Source organism: Humulus lupulus, chromosome 8, assembly GCF_963169125.1.
Source record: "Humulus lupulus chromosome 8, drHumLupu1.1, whole genome shotgun sequence".
Lineage (NCBI taxonomy): Eukaryota > Viridiplantae > Streptophyta > Magnoliopsida > Rosales > Cannabaceae > Humulus > Humulus lupulus.
The window spans coordinates 61,207,349-61,233,193 of NC_084800.1; the positions used below are offsets into that span (position 1 = coordinate 61,207,349).

The 25,845-nt window shown below is 37.0% G+C and overlaps 1 protein-coding gene and 1 long non-coding RNA gene across 2 annotated transcripts; both read left to right on the plus strand.

Moving 5' to 3' along the window:
- Nucleotides 1–1,069: 1,069 nt before the first annotated feature.
- Nucleotides 1,070–2,319, plus strand: LOC133793830 (uncharacterized). Its single transcript, XR_009874974.1, has 3 exons — nt 1,070–1,196; nt 1,304–1,488; nt 1,796–2,319. It is a non-coding gene; the product is annotated as an uncharacterized LOC133793830 (long non-coding RNA).
- A 16,683-nt stretch (nt 2,320–19,002) lies between these two features.
- Nucleotides 19,003–20,042, plus strand: LOC133797453 (ATP synthase subunit delta, chloroplastic-like). Its single transcript, XM_062235350.1, has one exon. It carries the CDS (start codon nt 19,129–19,131, stop codon nt 19,837–19,839), a length of 711 nt encoding a protein of 236 aa, XP_062091334.1. The 5' UTR covers nt 19,003–19,128; the 3' UTR covers nt 19,840–20,042.
- The last annotated feature ends 5,803 nt before the right edge of the window (nt 20,043–25,845 follow it).

A 25,845-nucleotide genomic window follows, 5' to 3' on the forward strand; every position in this document is an offset into this window, starting at 1 on the left:
TTGGTTCAGTGGCTAAACACAAGGTATTTGTTTAGGAAAAATATATATTAAGGTAGTGTGTGTGTATGTATATGCATATTATATTTATATTTATATATCTGTGTGTGTATAATATCATTTAGCTTCGAATGTTTCTCCTTGTGTGGATTTCAAACATCCCATGATCGTATAGAGGCTTGTAACCAAGCGCTTTCTTCGCTTCCAGCGAATGAAGATAGCAGAGAACAAGGGTAAAAAGCGGAAACTCTCTGAAAGAAACGAAGACCAAAACTACCATGCCATCAATGAGAAGCTCGTCCCTTCCCTCGAGAAATTTCAGGAGATGCAAGGCGAGCTTGAGAAGGTAGTTTATATATATATATATATGTGTGTGTGTGTGTGTAATATCATTTAACTTCGATGTTTCTCTGTGTGTGGATTTCAAACATCCTACGATCTTATAGAGGCTCATAACCAAGTTGTTTGGTTTCTTCACCCTCTGATTTTTAGATTGACCAGAGAATGTCATGTTTGTGGCTGTGATTATTGTAGCTTTTATTTTTGTGTTCAAGTATTGTGTGTGTATTTTGTTCCACATTTCGTTTAGACTTTATGGCTTTGCTTTTACGGAGGACCCATAGAAGGAGTAACTTATTTTATTTGGTTACAGTAGTGAATAGTACGTAAGAGATGGTTTATTTATTTATTTTATTTTGATAGCCTCGGTCACACGGTATGCAAGACTTAAGTATTTGTGATCTGGGTTATTTAATGGAGAAGATGAGTGGTGGGCTGGCTATGGAAAATGGTAATTGATTAGAATCAGACATATTTTGGGAAGGTAGGTTTTAATGGAATGTTTGTGAGAATGAAGAGTGAGAAAGTGTGTGCGTGTGTGTAGGGGATGTCTAGACTTGTTTTGTATTGAGCCTTGGCTCTAGGAGAGAACCAGGTCTCTTGAATACCCTGGAAATATAGTCTGTTATTTCTATTTGAATTCAATAAAGACACACTCGCATTTCTACTCTTAATCAGCGTATTGATTCTTTCTAATTGATAATTCTGAGCATATCTTATCATTGTCATCACTGGTGTAAAGACTAATAAATATCCTTATGATCTTAAAAGCTTATTGATATCACGGGTTTACATTTCCGATACACAGCTTCTTTAGTTGGTTTGCTGATGAAAACTACAGGGATGAAAGCCACGACGAGGTCAGTTCTATCTGCGGCAACAATATTTATGCTGACATGCAGAATTCCAGATAATTTTCTTGAACTCTCGACTGAAACTAGGACTCACTGTTGCTGCTGCTTTGCAGGTTGTAGATATTATAAAGGATTTGTGGCAGGATCCCGTTACATATTTCATCGATGTAACTACCATTTAAACGATAAGCCTTTGTTTCAGTACTGTTAACTCTCCTGTGTTACTTGGTAAATTTATTTGATTGGGCTACGACTTTAGAATTCTGATGAGGAAGAGGCTGATACTGATGAAGAAGAGGTAAAAACTCTTTTAACAGTACTTTTGTTTGTAGTGTGTGTTAACTAGGCTTGTGCTTCTAAAGTGCGTTAAAAATGGGTTCCCCTGTATATCGGACATTAAACAAGAGCCAACCATTTGCCACAATGGAAATGGTTCAATTTTGCTAAATGAACAACATAATATCCATATTCTGTTTGCAACTGCTATTATTATTATTGTTGCTGTATAGTTGTGTATATTCTCGTTTTGTATGTATGGTCCTTCCAAGTTCTCTTTCAAAATGCCATTTGAGCTAGATAGAAAACTCATTCTCTTACTTCTTCAGGGGGATGACTACATCGTGTATGAGCATAGTGAAAATAGTGAGATAGAGTAGAGGACGAGGACGAGGACGAGGACTACTGTGACATCGAGAAGGAAGTTTATGTCTATACTGACTGCTGCAAGTCTAGTAGAAAAAGAATATTATCGTATGCTAAATGTATTCCTCGTCATCCTATAATGCTCTATGTATTAACTATAATGCCCATATTCTGTTTGTAATTGCTATTGTTATATATTCTCGTTCCGTAGTTTATATTTTCACGATTACGGGGAGTGGAGTTAAGTCTTATTTGAACTAGAGAGAAAAATCATTTTCTCACTTGTTCATGCGGTTGGCAGATAGAGATTGGTGAGGATGATAAGGAAGACAGCTACATTGACTCTGTAGAAGAAGAATACTTTGAAGAAGACTATTGTTTTGATTGATCAGCGATGCCCTAGACCTAGAGGACAGGACAACAGGGAATTCTATGACTATAGTGACTGCGATATGCTAAACGTATTCCCGTCATCTATTAATGCAAGTCTGTTTATTAACTATATGGATAAAACTATTATAATATAAGTGTAACTTTTCTTTGTTTTATAATTATTGTATTATTATTTTGGAAAAATTACAAAACACACGGCATTTCTTAAAATAAATATCTAAATATATGTTGGAGTCCGAAGGATCTCTTTGCTTGTGCTGTGCTGTGTAATTACTGGGTTCACTAGATAAGACAAAAAAAGAAAAAGGACACATGGAGTATCAAGTGCCACCACTTTTTATGATGCTAGCCAAAATTTAAATTATATTGAAATTAAATTTAATAAAGTCTATTTGAAGATATAAATTTTAGCATATACTGTAGTTATTGGTAGCTGAGATAGGTAGAATTTGGAAAAACTATCATTCTAATTATAGGAGACATAGTGCTGACAGTGTTGAAAGAATCATGAGCCTGTTTTATTTCTTTCTTTAATCAACAATTACTTTTTATTTGCTAATAGTTTGTATTCCTATTGGCTGTGAAGATGAAACTATGAGGTTGACTAGGCGGCTGGAATTTGTTCTTAAAATCCCAAATAAGGCGCTAAAGATGATATGCTCGCTCCAACTAAGCCAAGCAAAAAAGGAAAATGAGTTACCAAGGAGGTCGGCTCGCCGAAATATACTTATGACGCGTGACAGAACTACGAAAAGGAAAAATTGTTCCCCTTAAATGTCATTTGCATGTATAACCAAAATGGCTGGAAAAATTGCTCATATAATTAAGCCAAAATTGTACAAAGCATGAAAGCTGACTTGGGGGCAAATGTTATATCCATTTTTTTTTTCTTTTGGCATGAAGAGGTGTCAAAGAATAACAACTTTGGACCTGCTAGCTCAATCATTTGAGGAAAAATGAACAAAACTTATAGTATGCTTGTTCTCACAAATTAGGCATGCATGTGTTACCAAAACTTGTTTTCATAACTTAAGCTACATACGCTAGCAGAAGGATTCTAGTTGCTCAATGACACTCTTATATTCCTAGTCACAGGAAAGTCTAGTGTGCATGTTCGCTTATATCAAGTCATCGTGTGATACAAATAAGTTTGCACAAGAGAAGTTCCTTTGTTCGCGCAAGAAAAATTCTTCTACTTCTGTTCGCACAAGAGAAGTTCTTCTGCCTTTGTTCGCACAAGGCAAATTCTTCTACCTCTGTTCGCACAAGGCAAGCCATCACACACTAACAAGACAAGTTCATTTACCTCTATTCGTTTATAGTTGCCCGAGGAATGCTAAAAGAGATGCCTGATCACGACCTGACCCCTAACCCTTGTTAAGTTAATGCATGTTCATTCAAGACATGCTATCTGCGCTAACAAAATTAGCAATGGGTGACAAAGTCGCCATTTATCAAAATACAACTATATTTGTGTTATTAAAATGTTGTAATGTATTATTTACGGGCTAAGCCTAATAGCGTAGGCCCATGATTTGAATGTAACTGTATACTCCTCACTATAAATAAGATGAGATGAGATAGAAATAGATGGGGCAATTCATAAAGCTGAAACTCCATTCTTATGTAAAGAGTTCTTATGTAATGTAAAAGTGAAGGAGGACTGTGGAACAACCAACAACGTAAGTTCGCTGGAAACTATGGTTCTTCAAGCTTAAATATCAATTAAAGTGACTAAGTGGTCGTATGTCATCTTTTTGGGGCCAAATTATTATCAAATATTGTGTTTTTTATTTTATCATACCTCTAGTCATGAATCTATGCTCTTACGTTCTCAAGTTAACGGTAAACGTGTCAACAATTAGAAAATTATATATTCGAATTTTTATATTTATTTAATAATAATATGAGTAAGGAAATTATAATTTTTTTTATAATGATAAAAAATTATAAATTTTGTATACATTTAGTCATTCTTTCACTTTTAATTTTTGTTAATGTTATATATATATATATATATATGTGTGCGCAATTCAGCCGAAATTATATATATATGTATTAGATCATCATTTATCATATTAAAACCAAAACGAATATATATATATATATATATATAAACAATTTGAAGTAATGATGCTTTGTAAAATATGCAAAATTATTAAACATATATATGTAGCTATCTCACATTATTTAAAAGTAATAATTTTGCATAGTTATTCACATTATAATCGTTGTAACTTAAAAGTATGTACAAAGTATCATTACTTCAAATTCGTTTTGAATATGCCTATGCTATTTAAAATAAAGAAAGAAAATATTATTAAACAGGAAAGACAATGATATAGAGATTTGAAATGTATGATTAAGGCAAGAACAAAAATCAGAAAAATGAATTTTAACCAAATAAAAGCAAAATACTAGTGGTTAGTATAACTTTTGAATTTCTCTAGTTGAGACATAAACTAGATAACAAAATTCATATATTGAAATAATAATAAACATTTAAAAGTCAGAAAGGTCTAAAACATCAACATGATATCCTTTTTAACAAATCATCACATAGGGTATATAACATCAAAATGATCCCTTTTTGAAGGATCATACATGTCTAAGTAATCATTCAACACAACATGATCATACAAGCGTCCCTTCACTTAAAATCAGTCTATGAAGAACTGTTCTAAAAAATCTTCAAGCACGAAAGGTCTTTGGACTTCAACTAATATTGATTATTAATTGCCGCATTTACGAGGTTTCATCCATAGAACAAATAGAGAAACTAAGAAATAAAACAATTATTAGTTACCAAAACCAAGAATGGGTGAAGAAATCAAAATTAAATGGTAATTGTTGTACCTTATTATTATTAATAATTGTAGATAGTTTACACAATACAAACCAATTAAACATGTATTTATATGACATTTACATGATAGGTACATAAAAATTGAATATGATAAAACTCCATTCTTTAAACTTGCATTTTCAGCAGTCACAGTGAATATGTGAGTGCACAGTAAAATTATTCTTAAGCTTTGAAGACAACATAATTTGAACATTTGCACTAGAAGATTCAAAGCATAACTCATGCGAAAACTGAGAAAGCGAGACGAAAATGAAATATCAAAGACAAAAGCATATGAAACAGAGTAAACATTAAAAATGGGTGACCCAAGACCTGGTCAATGAGAAATTAAACTTAAAACCACATATTAAAAATGAAAAATGTTTATCATTCCGATTGAATTTTTTTGACGACTTGACTTGCTTAAAATGATTGGGTCTGAAATTTTTTTACTGTCCTTTGAATAAACATTTCATGTTTTTAACCATTACTTGGACAAATATTTTGAAAGTACCCGGATCGTGAAGCATTTCCACTCGTGATGTATAGCACAGTTCATTCAAAAAATATGAGAGAAAGTACAAACTCACGCCTTATGGAGGTCCTCTATGAGCTGGAACTTGTTGACCTCTGGAAAATCCCAAAGCAATATCAACAAAAACCCAAGAAAGTCAGTTATATATATAAGAAACGACTTACATAATCTTTTTTTCTTCTCCTTCTTTGACACTTGGTTCTTCTTCTCCTGCAGCCAGGTTCACCATGGGACTAGAGCTTGAATGGTGTTGTACTTGTTGCCAATTCATTTGGCACCTCAGTAATTTCTTCCTGCTTGAATGGTGTTGTATTTGGGCAATTATTTTCCAAGTGTGCTCCGAGTGAACGATGGGAAATTAAGTCCTTTACAAACTTCATAGCCTAAAAACCGCACTCGACACCTCCTGATTGTCGTCGGCACTATTAAAAACATTATATATCAAATAGATTAATTCATATTAACTAAGCTTATAATCAAAAAAATTATTTAAATTTTGAAAAGATATTATATTTCACTTACTATAGGAAAATAAAATCTTGGTTTGGTGCTCTTGCTCCATTATACATATTCATGGCACTGTACATATACGTAAAATTTAAATTTACATAACTAACCCACATAAATTAATTATTATTTGATATGTAATTATAAATATATAGGGAATTTTTTTATAGGTCTTCACTTAAGTTCTATTGGTGGGGTTCTCAGTGTTCATGACCCGTAAACAGTTTTTGGCGCAATTTTTTTTTACAACTGGATATATTATAACTATTTAGAACATCTTACCAAATTTTAATTCTTGGATGTCATCCCGTCTAGTACGGCAACGGGTCTACTCACGCCCCTAACTCATCTTATTTAACTATTGTTTTAATGTTAATTAAAGTTAAAAGGCTGCACAATTCTGATTAAGTCTAAAAAGTTTCTCTAGGGTCGGGGTCCACATCAATTAAAAATGACAATATTTTACTTGGTATAATAGGTTGTGGTGACCGGTTTGATATTTTAATGATAGAATATGTTTGTGTTTAAGGATAAAGTTGTCAATTAAGTTATTTCATGCAATTTTAATTTTATGACAAAGCATGTAAATTATTAATTTACATAAAAAGTAACTTTAGCAAGACATATTAAACAACTAATAAAACACAATGTTCATAATTATTGTAAACCATGATTGAACTAAGAATCACAATATTTTTTATTTTTGCTTTTTAAGTATTTCTTGTTTAAATATTTAATCTATGTAGTAATGTTTTTTTTATTAATAATAATTATACAATATTAATTTTACAATTTAAAATTCTAAATGACAGTAGAGATTTTTTTTTGGTATTAGTTAACCTAATTAGTTGAAAAAATTAATTAATAAATATATAAATCTTCATCAAGAATTAAAAAGAAAAATTATTTAACAAACTACATGAACTTAAATTTTTTTTTTTGAGAAAAGATTAATTTTATTACCTTAGTAATTAGGTTATATGTATATAAATATAGAAAAAAATTAATACATGGGCTTCACTTTAAGTCCTATCAGTGAGACTCTTTTATGTTTACGACCTGTGAACATTTTTCGGCGTGATTTTTTTTTATGATTATGTATATTATAGTTATATAGAGCATCGTACACGTTTTTAGAAAATTCTGAATAATTTACATTGTCGAAAACTACTTTCAAACAGGTTGTTGCACGCTTAACTATTTTTTTTATGCGCGTAAAAAACAACATGTTTGAACTTAGTTTTCGGTACTGTAAATTATTCAGAATTTTTTGAAAATCTGCAGGATGCTCTATATAACAACAATATACACGATTATAAAAAAAAAAACTCGCGCTAAAAACTGTTCACGAGTAGGAAACACGAAAGAGCCCCATCGATGAGGCTCCCACATTAGAATCACCCTATAAATATATTTAATTTCAAAAATTGGGAAAAAAATTATGAGAATGCACATGCCATATTTAATTTAACACAAATTGCGTCATGAATTCAAAATGATAATAAAATGAAACTTTACAAATGGTTGCATGTACATGACCTACATCTCCTTCAGCACCCTATCACAATTCTCGAACCATAACTTACCAAATACCCTATTGATGATGGTATAGATGACGGTATAGATGACGATACTATTTGTTTGTGTTTTGATAGTGACGGTGTATAGGTTGATCATATAACTTGATAAATGTTGACTTGTTTTTTTTCTTCTTAAGAATGGATATTTTAAACATGATAATAGTTGTTTGTGTTCATTCTATATTTATTTTTCCTATTATGTTGATGATTGTATATTAAAATTGTTAATCATCATTTCCTTTTCAGATATTTCCATGGCTAATCCAGTAGGTTTTGATGATGATTATCCACTTCCTAGACTTGATGATGATTGTCTACTTCCTGAACTTGACGACGTTGGTTAGGAGGAGAATGATGATGATGATGGTGATCATGAGGTGAATGATGATGATGGTGTAGAGGATGTGGGATATGGTATAGGACTATGTACCATGCCCGATGTAACGTCTCAAATTACCTAATAGGGGTTAGGGCCTTGATTAGGGGGTCAGGATGATAAATTATGGAAATTATGTAATTATATGATATATGTGTATCATTATATGATAATGTGAGTTATATTATAGTATGACTTGATATGCGTGTTTAGGTGTATTAAATATGCATGTGGGCCCATTTCTGACTAAAAGGCAATTTTCGTAGTTTGGTCTGTTATGGGTATATTTGGCATATATGTGATATATGTGTGGGACCACATCATTACGTGGATATATTTTGGTTACTTGACACGAGACGATCCTAGGGAGCAAGCTAGTGGGAAAGTTACAACGGGAACCACATTTGACTCGGTGTGAGTCAAGGGGTATATTGGGTATTTAGTACATTACCGGGTTATTGGGTAATGGGAATGAATACTTGATGATATATTTGGAGTTAGGGAGATCGGGAGGGAATTCTGGGGATTTTGACTATTTGGCCATCAGGGATGTGTTGGGTACTTCGAGTATTGAGATTTGCTTAAGGTTACTTAAGCATGAAGTAACCTGACAGAAAAGATAAAAGAGAATGTACGGTTCTTTCCCTCTCTCTCTTGTTCTCTCATTTGGCGCTCGATAGCATTTTCGAAGGAAACTCGAGTTTTAGGACTCGGAATGAAGCAAGGTTAGAGTCATAACAATTCTAGGAAGGATTAGAAGCTTGTTAGCTGGAGGATTTAGCAAAAAAACGACATAATCAGAGGTAGTTTAAGCTTTGAATTTCTGAGTTCTTACTCTGTTCTTGGTGTTCTTGAGTTTTACAAACTCAAGACTTGGGTTAGGAGTTTCCATGGGGATTTTGGGTATTTGCTGCTGTTTTAATGTTGCTAACCTATTTGGTGAACTGTTTGGATGATTAAAATGTTTATTTGAGGGGTTGGGGACCCTTTGGGGTTGGATTTGGACCTTTGAGGCTTGGAGAGCACGAAGAGAAAACCTAGAAATTCAAAATTCTTGTATTAGCGATGTAGCGCTAGGTTGGTAGCGCTACAACGCTAGGTTGCCTCGGCCCTCTCCGTCCCCAAAGGCCTGTGTTTCTGGCGGACCGGGGTCGCGTTCGGGTCGATACTCAACGCGTGGCGGATGATGTTGCGGTCGATCCCCGTCATATCTGAGTGAGACCAGGCTAGAATGTCCTGGTTCTCTTTGACTTGGGCGATGATGGCAGCCCGGTCATCCGCCGGTAGGCTTTTCCCGACTTGGATGATCCTGGGCGGATCAGTGTCGCTGATGCACACCTCCTCAATCTCGTCCATTGGCTCCAGGACGCGATCGTCCCCTATTCTCGGGTCTAGGTCATCTTCTTCCTGGATCACTCTCTCAGTAGGTGGGGGAGGAATCGGGTCACTGAAGTCCCCAATGGGCTCGTCCCAGACCATATATATCAGCCGGGTGGACACATGGTAGCACTTCCGGGCGCTCTTCTGATCTCCCCGGACAGTCCCCACCCCTCCGCTGTCGCAAGGGAACTTCATGCAAAGATGACGGATAGAGGTGATGGCCCCGAATTCTACTAATGCGCGCCGGCCGAAAATGACGTTGTAAGCGGTGAGGCAGTCCACCACTACAAAGGTGCAGAACTTGAACGAGTGCTGCAACTCACTTCCCAATGTAACGGGCAACTGGATCTTCCCCATGGAGAGTAGTGTGTTGCGAAAATTAAGCTACGCAAGTATACGTAATCGTAATTTGTAATAAATCTCGATAAGAACGAGTATCATCCCACGAAGACTGAGTTATCAATTACCAAATAATTAATTTTTAGTTTCTATTTGACTAATGAAAACTAGATTTGTGAATTTTTAAAACAAGAAAACAGAATTAAATAAAAAGTGCATAAATCAAATAATATCAAGAACACAAGGATTAAATTAACTGTAAAATAATTAGGAATCATAATCTTCTCTACTATCCACTCTATTATTCTTTAATTCAATTATTACTGAAATTCTTCTCACTGAAATGATAGGCATGCAAAAATGTTAACTATTCGAGTTAAGAAATAGAAAACTCGACCTAATGTGAATTCCCTATATTTCTATGGTCAATTCAAACAATAGGAAGCAATGAATACAGCCATAAACCACATAAACCAATTTGATACTCTCGTTCTAAATTGAAATCTATGTCTATTCAATTTTAGCATATTCAAATCTCACTTTTCAGATTTTAATTCAAATTCATAAATCATTTGTAAAAGGTGATCAATCAATTACATAAACAATAAACACAAACTGAATAGATTTCAGATGAAGAAGAAATAGATAAATACATTAAATCATAATAGAGTTTCAAGAGAGTCAATTAGAAAACCTAAACATAAATTTAGTTCATGTTTATCATTAAGAAATCCATAAACATGAAATTAACATAAACTAAAACTAAAAAGAAAAGAAAAGAAAAGAGCTCTAGATGATCAATCCAAAAGCCTCCTTAGCCTCCTCTCTCGGTCTAGATATCAAAAAGTGCCTCCTCCCCTCTCCTTTATTGTCATTTAAACCTAATTAGCGTTTTGTTAAACATGAAATGACTAAAATGCCCTTAATTAAAAATCTGCGTTTTTTCCATTTGTAGACATATCCTGCGATCGCAGGATGTCATTCCTGCGGTCGCAGGAATGCTCTAGAAATGCAGAAAACCCTCTGGATTTGCGGCCGCATGACACACTTCCTGCGATCGCAGGAAGTGCTCTGAAACACCGTTTTCCATCGATTTTTGTCATTTTGTCGATGTTTCCACCATGTTTCCACACCTAAGCCCTTTGACACCTGAAAACATACAAAAACAAACGTAAAATAGAACAAAACAAAACAAACACCTAATACTTTACCTAAAAAACACATAGATAAATGAGTCTAAAACTCGTTTATCATAGTGCGTCTCCGTTGAAGCCGTAAATCTGGGTCGGGCACGGTGCCAGATCCGCTTCAGTCAAGCCAATGGTGGTGAAGGCAGGCTTGAACAAGAGGTTGACGGAGCTCCCATCATCCACCAACACACGGGATACCAACTTGTTGGCGATTTGCGCATCTATGACCAGCGGGTCATGGTGCGGGAAATGGACGTTGCGGGCGTCGTCCTCCGTGAAGGTGAATGATATGGAAACTAAAATAAACTAATGAATATTAGCTAAGACTAATGATATGGAATTTCGGAGATTACCACAGGGTTGTTACGTGGTTGGGGCGTTAATGAGCCTTAGTCTACGAGTCAGTTGTATTCGAGCTTGGAAAGTCTTTTACAATGGAGGTTTTCTCTATGTTTTGACAGTGTAACTGTATACAAGTCGAAGAGAAGTCCTTTTCCCAGTGCTCTATCGCCTGTATTTATAGGCTCATAGGAACACTGGGTCTGGGCCGGGTATGTCCCGGGCCCATCAAAGATGTGGATACTCTCGACTTCTCTGGCAGAAGCCCAATATAAAAGATAAAAATACACAGGCCCAAAGGGGCGGCCCAAGAACTATATTTCGCCCAACAAAATGGTGCTTTTAGTCTGGGCACTCCGAGTTACGAGGCAGATTCAGGGGACAAAACCAGTCAGTGTACTTGGCAGCGCAGGTCTGAAACAGCGGCGTGCAATCCCGAGGTGGCCTTTTCCGCAGGTGAAAAGTGGGGATAACCTCCACGCGTCGTGGGACGGCTTCAGGGTCACAGATGCTTTTCCTTGCCAACCGGGAGGAATTGATCCGGGTTCGGTTACCTCTGTCCCTCTTCGTTTACCAGGGGCCCGGACCGTTACCAGGCTCCGGGATCGTCTTTGCATATACTCCGACCGTAATCCCAGCTGGCCATACATTTCCTGGGCGACTGTCCCGGATCACCTTCTCGGACACCATCCGGATCTGGAACTACACTTGGGCCGTAGCCCTTGATTACTCCCATACCAAGCGGGCCTGGGCTAGGCCCATATCCAAACGCCCAGACCATGGGCCTGGACCATCGTCCCGGGCCCACGACAGGAAATGGGGATAACATTTACCCCCCAAGCCTTCGCCTAGGTCCGCGAGGTGGAGGCTTGCCTTGCTCCCGGATGCTCCACGGTTGCCTTCCTAGTTCCTGCTTGGAATCGTGGGTCCGTGACAAAGGGCAGTGACGCTGGCCGCATACTGGGCCCAGACCATTTACCAGTGTCCGGGTACGTTTACCTAAGTCCCGCTTCGCGGCAGGGGTACACGTGTCGCCAGGCGACTGCTGCATGGATGGATCTCGACCTCGAAAGGTCACCTAGCCACCTCAAGGGTCGCTAGGCCTAGGCTAGTGCGTCAGCACAGAATCCGAAGCGTCCCATTCGCACGGGGGTCCTTCATTAATGCTCATGTGCTGATGTGGACCGTCGGATGGGGCGACCTTTGACATTCGCCTCTCCTGGGCCGTTAGATCTGAGATGGTGAGGATCCAGCTTTAGAGTGCTCATAAATGCCTCTGCACGATCTTGGACCGTTCGATGGGGAGATTTCTATCCGTTGGATCAGAGGCCAGGATTCGAGCCTTTATAAATACTCCTCAAACATTCATTTGACATTTTTACACTCTCGAGCCATTTCAAGAACTGATAAGCTTTGCATGTCCGAAATCGCCGACGACATCCTTCATCGCTTTCTTACACTACACCATCGACTGTTTCCGACAGTCTCAGCGTCTGCCCATCCGCCTGAGAGCACATCCTGGGTCTGCCATATCGATGAGTTGCTGAACCGACTTCACCAGTTCAAGAACGAAGTTCTGCCGTTCTTACCGTCGGACAACCATCATCCTCTACAGCCAACAACTCACAGTAAGTCCTTCTGACCTTCTTGATGAATATACGAACTTAGGCTGTTAGAATCTGATTACACTTAGGAACTGATAGGAAGGCCACCTGGTTCGGGTTGCTCCGGGTCCGGATGCTTCCCGGACAGATGGTGGAGCCTTACTTAGTAGCCCTTTTTCCGTTCCCGATCTGGGTCTCGTGGTTCCCTGGTGATCCCAGACCCGATTCAAAGGGGACTCCAAGCAGTCCTTAGGAGATCCCCCGTACCTTAACCGACTTTCTTGGGTTTAGGTACTGACTGCTTGGCTTCTTTTCTTTGTTCCCAGATCATCAACTATGGCAACGGGTGTCACCTTTCACTCAGAGGAAGAAGTCAACAGGGTCCCTGTCGTCCTCTCCGGGTCCCAGACCCCCAAGGGCAACCGATGGGAGATGGATGTACTCACCAACCTGTTCTGGGACTACCGGATGATGTACATCCTAGAGAAGCGCCTGGGCATAGAGTCCACCCCCGGACTCTTCCACAACCGCTTGGCCAGGATCGAGGAACGGGCGCACACGTCTGTAGAGGGGTTCGGGGCCTGGAGCGTCGGCCATATCACTGCGAGAGCCACACTCCCGCTTCACGATTACTTCGTGCGGTTTTTGACTTACGTGGGGTTCGCACCGTTCCAGATACTGCCACAAGCATACCGGCTGCTCGCGGGATGGCGAATATTCTGCATCGCGAAGGAGATCGCGGAGCCGCAGGTCAACGCCAAGGACAAGACCTTGGACGGCTTCTACAGACTAAAGCCACGAGGTAGCTACCCCGCTCCCACCAGCTCTTGGAAGCATCCCCCGGACGTCCGTCATTACTGGTTCATGACATCCGGGTTCCTCGTGGAGAAGAACCCCACGCTGTTGCTGGACTTCCAGCGAGTGGGTAAGTACTTCCCTGATCTTTTTTTTTTCTTTCTTTTTCTTCATTTCTCACCATGTCATTTCAGTTGGCAGGACCCTTCGCTCAAACTCCCCTCACCCAGTTCATCCTGGAATGGAGGAGGTTCTACTTCGGGCTGAGCGCGGAGGACTTGGACGTAGGATGCTACGTCAACACGGACAACCTCCGACTGGTCGGGATGCTCGCGGCCCACCAGACTATTGTCATCCCCAACCTTCGGGGAATCCAGTGCGAGAAGAATGTCGCCATCCGGGAACAGCTGGCCCTGTACCACATTGCAGAAGTGGAGAAGGCGGCGCGAGCTGACGCGGCCAAGCGAAAAGAGGACCTGGCCCAGACGGAGGCTGTAATGCCCCAGATTCCCTAATATGGTTTAATGGCTGGATTAGTAATCCAGGAGGGCCATAACTGTTTAATTATGCCATTAAATGTGTTTATGCATGTATATGTGAATTATATTATAGTATGATGTTAAATGCATGCATGTGGGTCCGCATTTTAATTACAGGGGTGTGATGGTCATTTGGCACGTTGAGAGTATAATTGTATGCGTGTCGATGATATGTGTTGAGACCACATTATAATGTGGGTTTGTTCGAGCTATTCGACATGAGACGATCTTAGAGTATTAACTAGCGGTTTAGTCACAACAGGTTTAAGTGTCGAGGCTTAGGTTGGGTCTCGGGTGATTTTAATGATTAGAGCGTTACCGGGTATTAAAGGGTAACGGGATGTGAATTATTGGTATTTGAGATTATTGAGAATAGCGGGAATTGGAGAGCGTTAATTATGGTTAATGAGATAGGAGGGAAGTACCATATATGCCCTTGGGAGACTTTAGAAACTATTAATTGACCTAGGGGTAAAATGGACATTTCACCCCTAGGATAGATATATCCTTTGATAGCTGAAGAAGATAGTGGAAAAAAAACAGAACATGCTTAAGAGTTCTCCCGTACCTTCTTCTCTTCACCTTTCTTTGTGGTTTTTGAACCAATTTTGAGGATTCAAGCTTAGGAAGCAAGCCTTGGGAGTTTGGGAGTGTGTTCCACCATTGAAGAGCATCATAAGCCGAGCTTTGGGTAAGTTTCTAACCATGGATTTCTCTGGTTTGCCTTGTTCTAGTTCTGTTTTGCAGCTGAGATTTCTAGGGTGAATTCTTGGTTTTGTTGGGAGTTTTGGCTAGGGTTCCCATGCTTGTGATGTTTGGGGTGTGTTAGAATGGTTTTTGGGTTCATTTGGCATCAAGAATAGGATTTGGAAGCTTGGAAATCGAGTAAGAATCGAAGGAGTTGAAGAAGGTCGGTTCAGGGGAGTTTGGGTCTGGAGGTAGCGCTGTAGCGCCCACCCTAGGGCGCTACAGCGCTCCTCAGGAGGCTTTTTGGCATTTGGGTGGTTCTGAGTATAGCGCCGGGGCGCTAGGGGTTGAGCGCTGTAGCGCTACCCTGTTTCTTCTAAGTCCCGTTTTGAGTGTTTTTAAGGGTTTCTGACTCGGGGTTTCAATCCTTAAGGCCCGGGATCAAATCTACTCACCGTGTGGGAATGTTTCGAGGTCCCGAGAGTGGTGCTTAGGTTAAGACCCTATTTATATGGATTCTCATTAATGGAGGTTATATTTGGTTGTGACTAGGTAACCGCTAAGGAGCTAAAAGATTGATCGTTCTCAAGGGTCGTTCTTATAATAACTTTCACTCGAACTAGAGGTAAGAAAACAGTGTATGGATACAGTTGCAACCCATATATGTATATGACATGGATGGTTTGTTATTGAAGCATGTTGGTTGATGTATGTGGACATGGATTGCATATTAAATGCTAGCGAATGTTGATTACTTGTTTATAGCACTGACTAGTCAGGGACACTGACCCAATGGTCAGAAATGGCAGAGCGTTGTGACCGCTGGGCCAACTAAAGATTTGATCTAATCGATATCAGCGTTGAATGGCTCTATGGCATTAATGCTGGACCGACCCTAAGGTCGAAGAACTTATAAGCGCTTGCTTGGTCTAAGACCAGATGTTCATAGTCAGGGCATATGGCCCCGGTGACTATTTGTCACATGGCTAGGGGACGCTGTCCATAGTTACGACTCTAGAGGCGGGAGGAAGGTTATGTTGGTGACCAATCACCATGCACCTATCCTGATCAAACCTATGAAAGAATCACTTATCAGTTAAGCCCTGGTGACCCTATCGTCACATGGCTAAAGGGAGATGTACCCACTTTTGTGACTTTTGCTACTGTCACCTGTCTGTTATGGACTGATAGTCCGGAACGGTTATTATGACCATTGTTGATATTATGTCATGCTTTATTGTGTTTTCTTGCTGGGCCTTGGCTCATGGGTGCTATGTGGTGCAGGTAAAGGGAAAGAGAAGCTCGCCCAACCTTGAGTGGAGAGCTTAGGCGGTGTTGTGTACATATTTGGCCGCTTGACCACCACGGTCAGGGAGTTCTCAGAGGGACTAGGGGTTTACCCTATTTTTGCCACTTAGGTCGCAGGGATTGTAAATTTGAAACTGTAGCGACCATTTTGTAATGTAAACATCTTGTAAACGTTTTTAATAGCTCATGAGCAGTTTATTTACTTAATGAAATGTATCCTTTCCTTTTTACTGGTTTTTTACACCTTAGCCTGTTAATAACACTTAGATCACGTTTTTAACCAAAGGACTCGGGTAGCAAGTCAAATTTTCGGTTCACTGTTCACCATAACTGTTCTGGGGTAACCAGGGCGTTACAACCGCGATCACGAGCACAGTCCTCTAACCCGAGCCTTGAAGAAATCCTAATCACAACACATGAATAAAAATCAACTATCAAGTTCTAATCCATTCAATAGCTTCGAGACATAACTCTAGCCTCCGGGACCTTGGTTTCTACCAAACTGGGTAGTAGAAACCTTCCCGAGCCCTAACGTTCAAGTTCCCAAGCTAAAAACCCTCAATTTGCCAAAATTCCACTTTTGGGTCGCGGCCCAGCCCACTTTAAGCGTCGCGGCGAGCCCCAAAACAGAGGCAAAATGCCTCACATCTGATAGACTCGGGTCGCGGCGCCCAAACTTGCGCCGTGGCACCTGGGCAATTCCTTGAAGTCCCTCTCGCCTAAAAACTCAAGCGAGTCGCGGCGCTGATGAACAGGGCCACAGGGCGAGCCCGAAACCCAAAAATTCCATGCAAACACTACGAGCCAATTCCTCTAAAACTAAACCCAGATTTCAGCCCCAAACCACTTATTCCAAACTAACATCAGCACATAAACTTAAAGAAACCAAACAAAATCCTACTACAATCCAAATTCAATTATCTAAGTTTTAACCCCTCAAAATCCAACAAAACGGAGGAATATTAAACAGAATTCAAGCTTGGATCCTTACCTCTGTATTAATTTCGGCTTGAGCAATTCCTACACACTTCAAGCCCTCAATCCTTCAACTCAAGATCCCCCAAATTCTTCAAAGTTTCAAGACACCAAAGGGAGAGAGAGAAAATCGGTGGAGAGAGAAAGGGAAGCAAAACTGAGTTTTCTTTCTGCTTATTTCTTTCCTTCTAACCCCTTTTAACCTTAGCAATCAAAGACATCCAAGCATAAGACCCAATTGCCCCTTAGACTTATCCTAACCTCTTAAGTAACCCAAGGGCAATTTAGTCATTTTCCATACCACGTTAAGTCCCCGAGTAGTCTTATAAATCCCCATTAATCCCAACATGTCCAAATCATTACCAAACTACTACCCGTTACTCCATAAATCCTAAACTCATTTTAAATTCCCAAAATACCCCTAGGCTCCTTCCGAGCCAGGTATTTGACCCCGTTGTGACTTTCTTGCTAAATCGCTTCCTAGGACTGTCTCGAATCGTGCATCACAAATATATCACCACTCACACGCAGTAACACTCACAATACACACAAATATTGCATTTATACCCTCAACGGACTAAAATTACAAACATTCTCCTAACAACCAAATGAGGCCCGCATGCATATTTAATTTACCTAAATATGCATTTCTAATCACATACTCATCAAATTCACATATTAATACAATAAATCACTTATTGCCCTTCAGGCACACTAATAATAACCCTATGCTTTATTAGTGAATCTTGGACGCTAGATAGATAGTTTGGCTAGATTTGACTTTAATTTTCACTTAATTTTTTTCTTTTATAAAAAGTTGCATAAAAGGCATGCCTCATTATTAGTTCGTATTATCATTGTCCACTGTTTCCAAAGGCTTGTTCCTGAAATGAAAGAATTGATTCTTAATGTGTTTTAAAATGTTTTTTATTCAATATTGTATATATATATAGAGAGAGAGAGAGAGAGAAGATTTGTGTTATTATAAGATGACTACATTTCCATTGCTAACTAGTTGTCAACTTCTTGTATATCATTATTTTCAAATTTTAACCGGTTTAGCAACATTCGCAGTTCTCAGCTTTGCCAGTGTTGGTCCAATTGTGCGACAAAAATAACCCAAAGATACGAACAAACAGCTGTTGTGTTGCTTGGCAGATGGTGTAATCATGGTGCATGTAAATCAGAAATTCAGAGAGACTGTACTAAGGATCATCAAATCTCTTCTGATGATGAATATGACGATGAGATTGCATCAGCAATTAATAGGCATTATCTCTAACCTTTCCAGAAATACCAGAGATCAATCAATGGCTTTTCGATGCAGGAGCACTTCCACCCATCTTTCGTAAACTCAACAAGGGCCAGCAGAATGGTCCATGCAAGAACCAGTTGATAGAGAATCCTGTTGGAGACATTTGCCGATTCACTGTTTCGACAAAGTTGGAATGGCAAAAGCATTAGTACTGAATTTGTACACTTGCTTGAAACTGGAACTAGATTGACCAAACAGCGTGCAGCAAAAGCTCTTTCTCGTTTTTCAGAGAGTTCATGTGGAATTTACTATTGTAACCTATAATGTTGTCAATTGTGCTATGTCTGTTTCTGCCACTTGCCACTGGAATCCCAAGTGGCGTTTTTGTAACGATATTGAATGGTCCTTCTATGCCTAATGAATTTCACCAATCCACGTCACTGCTTCCTCTGAATCACAAATTAAAAATGACAAAAATAAATACGCTTTGATTTCAACTCCCATCAAACTCATAAAATACACATCAAACAACACAGTATCCTTATCATCCCTCCCCCCAACTTGGACAACAACAGCCCTATCTTCCAAATGACATAAAATAAAGAAAGAAATAAAAAGAAGAAGAAGAAAACATCTCTTACTCCTCTCCATGGATACTCTGTCAAGTTCAGTTTCCACCATTAAAGTCCCTACCTTTCATTCCACTGCTTCTTCTCGGGAACTCTGTAATTTCAAGTCTACTTCTACTCTATACACTCCAAACTCCCTCCTCTTCTCCACCCCCAAGTCCATCTCCAGCACCAACTCAATCTCCACCAAGCCCAACTCTTTCAACAACCCCATTTCCCCATCCCCATCTCGGCCCTCCTCCCCATCTTACTCGGCGATTCACAGGAAAGCCTCCGCCGGTTACGCCGCGGCGCTGCTTGACATAGCACAACACAACAACTCGGTTGACTTGGTCGGGAAGGACGTGGAGAGATTGTCCAAGCTTCTAAAGAACAATCGGGTTCGGGTCGTTTTGTCCGACCCGTTTTTGGGTGAGGAAGAAAAGGGTCGATTGGTCAAGGGGTTAGTAAAGAAGGGAGGGTTTAATAGGCACTTGGTGCGTTTAGTAAAAATGTTGGTTGGGAAAAACAAGGTGGGTCTTTTAGGTGAAGTGTTGGAGGAGTTCGACAGGGTTTATGACGAGGTTTTGGGGACTCAAATGGTTTTGGTTTCGTCGAAAAGTAAAATGGAGGAAGAACACTTATCTGGGATTGCTCGAAGGATTCAGAAGCTTACTGGGGCTGTTAAGGTTAAGGTGAGGAATTTGATTGGTGTCGGTTATCATCACAATTGGGATTCGTTTGCTGTTTAAAAAAGGCCTTGTTCTGATCTGTAGTCACCGCTCTCTTGTTCTAATGAAACAGAGGTTTTTTTTTTTTTTGTATGAACACATGTAAGAATGATATTTGATTGTTTAGGACTTTAGGCTACTCTTTAAATAACACGTTTGAATCTGTGATATGTAATTTCAACAGTTTGAATGTTTGAATTTGTGTAAAATACATCTTCAACTAAGAGTTTGTGTGGTTGGTATTGTCTTGGAGAATATGATTGGGCTAAGGTCAATTATTTGGTTAGCCTGGTAGTATTGTAAATGATATATGATCAAATACATGAATTTTAACTGTAAATGATATATGATCAAATACATGAATTTTAATTAAAATTTGTACGACTTTCCTTTACTACGACGACTAGTCTATTCTACTATCTTTATAATTATGTTTTGTGAAAAATCAAACTTTGAAAGAAAATTTTGGGGAGTTTTTCAGCATTGAAAAGCTGTCACTTAGTCTTAGAGAGTGTTATAATAAACTTGTATTTATATTATGTCTCTCGTGTGTTTTGTAATGATAAAACTAAGAACGTAAATGTTATTAGTTTGGTTAATAGGCTTTCGAGGTGACAAAAATTGGGTAGTGTAATTGTTATCTTTCTTTGTGTAATGCTTATTGATCTTTTTGGACATAGACAATTGAGTTCATATCAATATTAAAAATTTGTGTTCCTTATTTTCTTGTATGCGTGTGCTTGAATCTAACTTTAATTTTTAATTTAGACATGTTATTGGAACTTCCCCCAAATGGTAATTATATACGACTAAAAAAAGATTGGGAATGGTCGCAACTCATAATGAAGTTCAGTTTGGGTAAAGTCAACAATATAAACCCAATATTAGTACCATACCATTAATTAATGAGCTCTACTCATTGATCTAAATATAACACACCATCTTTCACAATTGAATTTGACCCAACAAAGACTTCATCATTCGTTTCATATGTATATATGATATAGCAATCATTAAATAATTCATCTAGGCTATAGATTTGACCGTTCCCATTATGAAACATCCCACAATTGGCTCCAGCTTTAAATGGAAGTAAATAAGTTGTAATGATAAGTGGTTTTTGGTTTGAAAATTTACTTTCGTATGAACATCAATAGAAGAGAAGAAGAAGAAAAAAGATCCCAAGTTATGTTTGGAGCTTGAATATTGGTAGGGGAAAAAAAAAAGCTAAAGAAAAGGTAAGAAAAGAAAAATATGCGGAGAAATGAAAGAAATGAATTATTTATAAAACTAAAATAAAATAATTTATATAATTTATCAAAATTTTGGGCTGATATACATACACCAAGTTTTTTTTTTAAACACACATTCTTTTACAACTCTTCCTATATTAATTTTCTTTATCTACCCAAGTACAAATGAATATAACACTATATTCTAATATTTATATACACAATATATTAATCTTAAGATATATACTACTCTAAAATCTCTCAATATATATCTAGTGTATAGATAACAAAAAATTTTAGTTTTAACGTTTTTTATTTTTTTCTGTTAATTTTAACCGAATATTTTTATATTTAACAGAATAACTTTATATTTAAATGTAGATTGTAAATATGACTTAAACTTAAATAAATAAATAATTAAGCAAATTAAAATGAGATAGTTTTGACATATTTTACAATGATAATTATTTAAAAATAATAAAACTATACATTTTATAATTTAAATAAAATTTAATTAAACTTAAACTTAATAGTGTATTAAATATATAATATATAATATTTTGTTGTCACTCCCAAATTCAAAAACTAGAACAAACATAAACTTAAACAAAAATAAATAAATAAATAAATAAATTAAAATATGGTATTTTAAAGATATTTTATGATAATTTAAATAATTAAATCATATTTATTTAAAAATAATAAAGACATACATATCATTTTTTTATCTTATAAATTTGTGTGATAGTTTATTTTTTATCAAGTGATTGAAGCTTTTTTTCTTCATCAAATTCACCAAAGGAAATAACAAGATACATTATAAACTAAAAATAGTTGATGCTGTTAGAATATTTATTTATTTGGTATATAAAATCAATTTGTTACAACTAATTGATTTAATATATTAAAGTCAATATTTAATTTATTGACAAAATATTCTAATTAATGGTCAACATTATTTGTTACCTGATTTTGTTGTTACCCGATTTTTCATATCCCAACTGATTGAGAGAATATCTCAATCTGTGGCAGAGACTCTGATGGTAGGTCTCACTCTATAAATATAGAGTACCAATCCCCAAGCTCACTGCTCATTCTGACTTTCAGTAACTCCATCTAAAAGAGTTAGTGAGAGCTTGGAAGCCCGTGTACTCGCTCTAACTTCTGTTTCTTTTCTTTTGTAGATCTAAAGCTAGATCGAGGTTATCAATTGCAATGGCTGGAGGTATACAATATTCGATCCTCCTTTTGTATATGTTCATTCTATATATTAATTCCACCTACAGGTATATAGGATTGTTCATATTCCACCTACAAAATCGGCAATACCTAGTGACTACATTATGTATTTGCAAGAATCTGACTACAATATTGGAGCCGAAAATGATCCAAAAATATTTTCACAAGCTATGAATAGCAAAGAATCAGAACTGTGGTACAATGTCATGAATGAAGAAATGAATTCTATGAAGAGCAACGGAGTATGGGATCTTGTTGAGTTGCCTAATGGGGCGAGGGTTATTGGGTGTAAATGGGTCTTCAAAACAAAGAAAGACTCATTAGGCAACATTGAGAGACACAAAGTGAGACTCTTTGCCAAGGGATTCACTCAAAAAGAAGGAATTGACTACATGGAGACCTTTTCTCCGGTATCTAAGAAAGATTCTCTCAGAGTTATCATGGCATTAGTTGCTCATTTCGATTTAGAGCTGCAGCAGATGGATGTGAAAACTGCCTTCCTAAATGGTGACCTAGAGGAGGAGGTATACATGAAACAACCAGAAGGATTCTCCTCTAGTGATGGTGAGCATTTGGTGTGCAAGCTTAAGAAGTCCATCTATGGTTTAAAACAAGCGTCCCGCCAATGGTATTTAAAATTCCATGATGTCATCTCTTCTTTTGGATTTGAAGAAAATGTCATGGATCAATGTATATACCAGAAGGTCAGTAGGAGTAAGATTTGTTTTTTTGTTTTATATGTGGACGATATTCTTCTTGCAACCAATGATAAGGGCATGCTATATGAGGTGAAGCAATTTCTCTCAAAGAACTTTGAGATGAAGGATATGGGTGATGCGTCTTATGTCATTGGCATTAAGATCCATCGAGATAGATTCAAAGGTATCTTAGGTCTATCTCAAGAAACCTACATTAACAAAGTTTTAGAGAGATTTCGGATGAAAGATTGTTCACCAAGTGTTGCTCCTATCATTAAGGGTAATAAATTAAATTTGAGCCAGTGTCCAAAGAATGATTTTGAAAAGGAAGAAATGAAGAACATCCCATATGCTTCTGCTGTTGGAAGCTTGATGTATGCTCAGGTGTGCACACGACCCGACATTGTCTTTGCTGTCGGAATGCTAGGAAGATTTCAGAGTAACCCGGGATTAGACCAGTGGAAAGCTGCAAAGAAAGTTATGAGGTATCTTCAGGGTACTAAGGATTACAAACTCATGTTCAGACGAACCGACAACCTAGAAGTAGTTGGCTACTCAGATTCACACTTTGCTGGTTGTACTGATTCACGTAAATCAACTTCTGGTTACGTGTTTATGTTTGTTGGTGGAGTTATATCATGGAAGAGTAACAAATAGACCTTGACTGCTACTTCTACTATGGAAGTCGAGTTCGTTTCATGTTTTGAGGCTACATCGCATGGTGTATGACTAAAGAGTTTCATTTCAGGCCTTAGAGTTGTAGATTCTATATCTAGGCCATTGAGAATGTTCAGCAACAATTCAGCTACTGTATTCATGGCTAAGAACAACAAGAGTGGTAGTCGAAGCAAGCACATCGACATCAAGTACTTAGCCGTGAGAGAACGTGTTAAAGAAAATAAAGTGGTCATTCAACATATTAGCAATAAATTGATGATTGGTGATCCTATGACGAAAGGCTTGCCACCTCATAAATTCAAGGATCATGTAGTGAACATAGGACTTGGTTCCCTTATGTAAATTTATTGTACAAACTGAAGTTATTATCAATGAAACTCTTATTTTGATGTTTTCTCATATTTATGCACATCTTAATTTTATCCTCATAGGACCTGAATAAACATAGGGTTTATTCGTTTAAGTACATAACCACATAAATTACATTGTTATGTAATAAATATATTGTAATACATGGAAGACAATACTCGTCATAAAAAGATGACCTATCGCCATGATTCATGTGTTTATTATCTAACGGGGATGATCGTCGGGCTTAAGTAATATATTAATTTAAATGCCGATTAAGTGGGAGAATGTTAGAATATTTATTTATTTGGTATATAAAATTAATTTGTTACAACTAATTGATTTAATATATTAAAGTCAATATTTAATTTATTGACAAAATATTCTAATTAATGGTCAACATTATTTGTTACATGATTTTGTTGTTACCCGATTTTTCATATCCCAATTGATTGAGAGAATATCTCAATCTGTGGCAGAGACTCTGATGGTAGGTCTCACTCTATAAATATAGAGTACCGGTCTCCAAGCTCACTGCTCATTCTGACTTTCAGTAACTCCATCTAAAAGAGTTAATGAGAGCTTGGAAGCCCGTGTACTCGTTCTAACTTCTGTTTATTTTCTTTTGTAGATCTAAAGCTATATCAATGTTATCAATTGCAATGGCTAAATGTATACAATATTCGATCCTCCTTTTGTATATGTTCATTCTATATATTAATTCCGCCTACATGTATATATGATTGTTCATATGCCTATATTTATTTTAATCTAACAAATGCATGTATACAACTCTTTACACTATAACTTTTTATATTCTTATTTTATTTCCATTATTAATTTATTTTTAAATATTATTGTATTTTATATATATGTCATATAATCATGTAAATATATATATATATTTATATCAACGTTGTGTTTAGATGCCATATATGTAGAGATTATTGATATAAATATTTATATATACTATAAAACTATAATTCATTCTATTATATATATATGAGTGCACTCTTAATGGTTACTACCCATGGATGGTTACTTTAATATTAACCATTAGATTAAGATCAATGGTTCATATTTATAGTTGTTAATTAATATTTCTATAAATATATTTTGATTTTTTTTCAAATTTTTAGACGGCTTACCTGATGAAAAATGTGTATTTATTATGAAAATATAATATTGTAAACTTTTTCATTTTTCAAATGTATGTCAATTTCTAAATATAACTATTGTTTCTCATTGGTTGAGAACACCATTAATTATGGCAAAAAAAAAAAACTAAATTCGAAATTAATATAGAAAAAAATATTTACCTGTTGTTGACTTGCTATACCAAGTCACTATGTTGCCACATCATCATAATTGTTAGTACCGCAAGTCACTATGTTGCCACATCATCATAATTGTTAGTACCCATCTATGGGTAGTAACCATTAAGAAGTCTTCCATATATATATATATTTTAAAACAATGAAACAATTTTTATTAAAATTATAAACAATATTTACAACTTTAAAACTAAACAATCTTATTTTACATTGTTTCTACTTAGGATATAAATATATATTGTTGGGAATGAATGTAATGTGAAGATTAAATTATTGAGAGAGAAATAACAATAGCCAAAATTCTTAATTTTCCTCAACTTTCCTTATCAAATAAATATTAGAAAAAGAATTTTTTAAAAAAAATCACTTTTGTTTACATTTTTTTCCTCACTTTTCTTTTTATAAATTTTTCCTCCACATTTTCTAAAATTCCAAACACTAGAAAAATGAACTGTGTGGATTAGATTAAAAGACCTTAAAGGTGTCTTTAACTCAGCT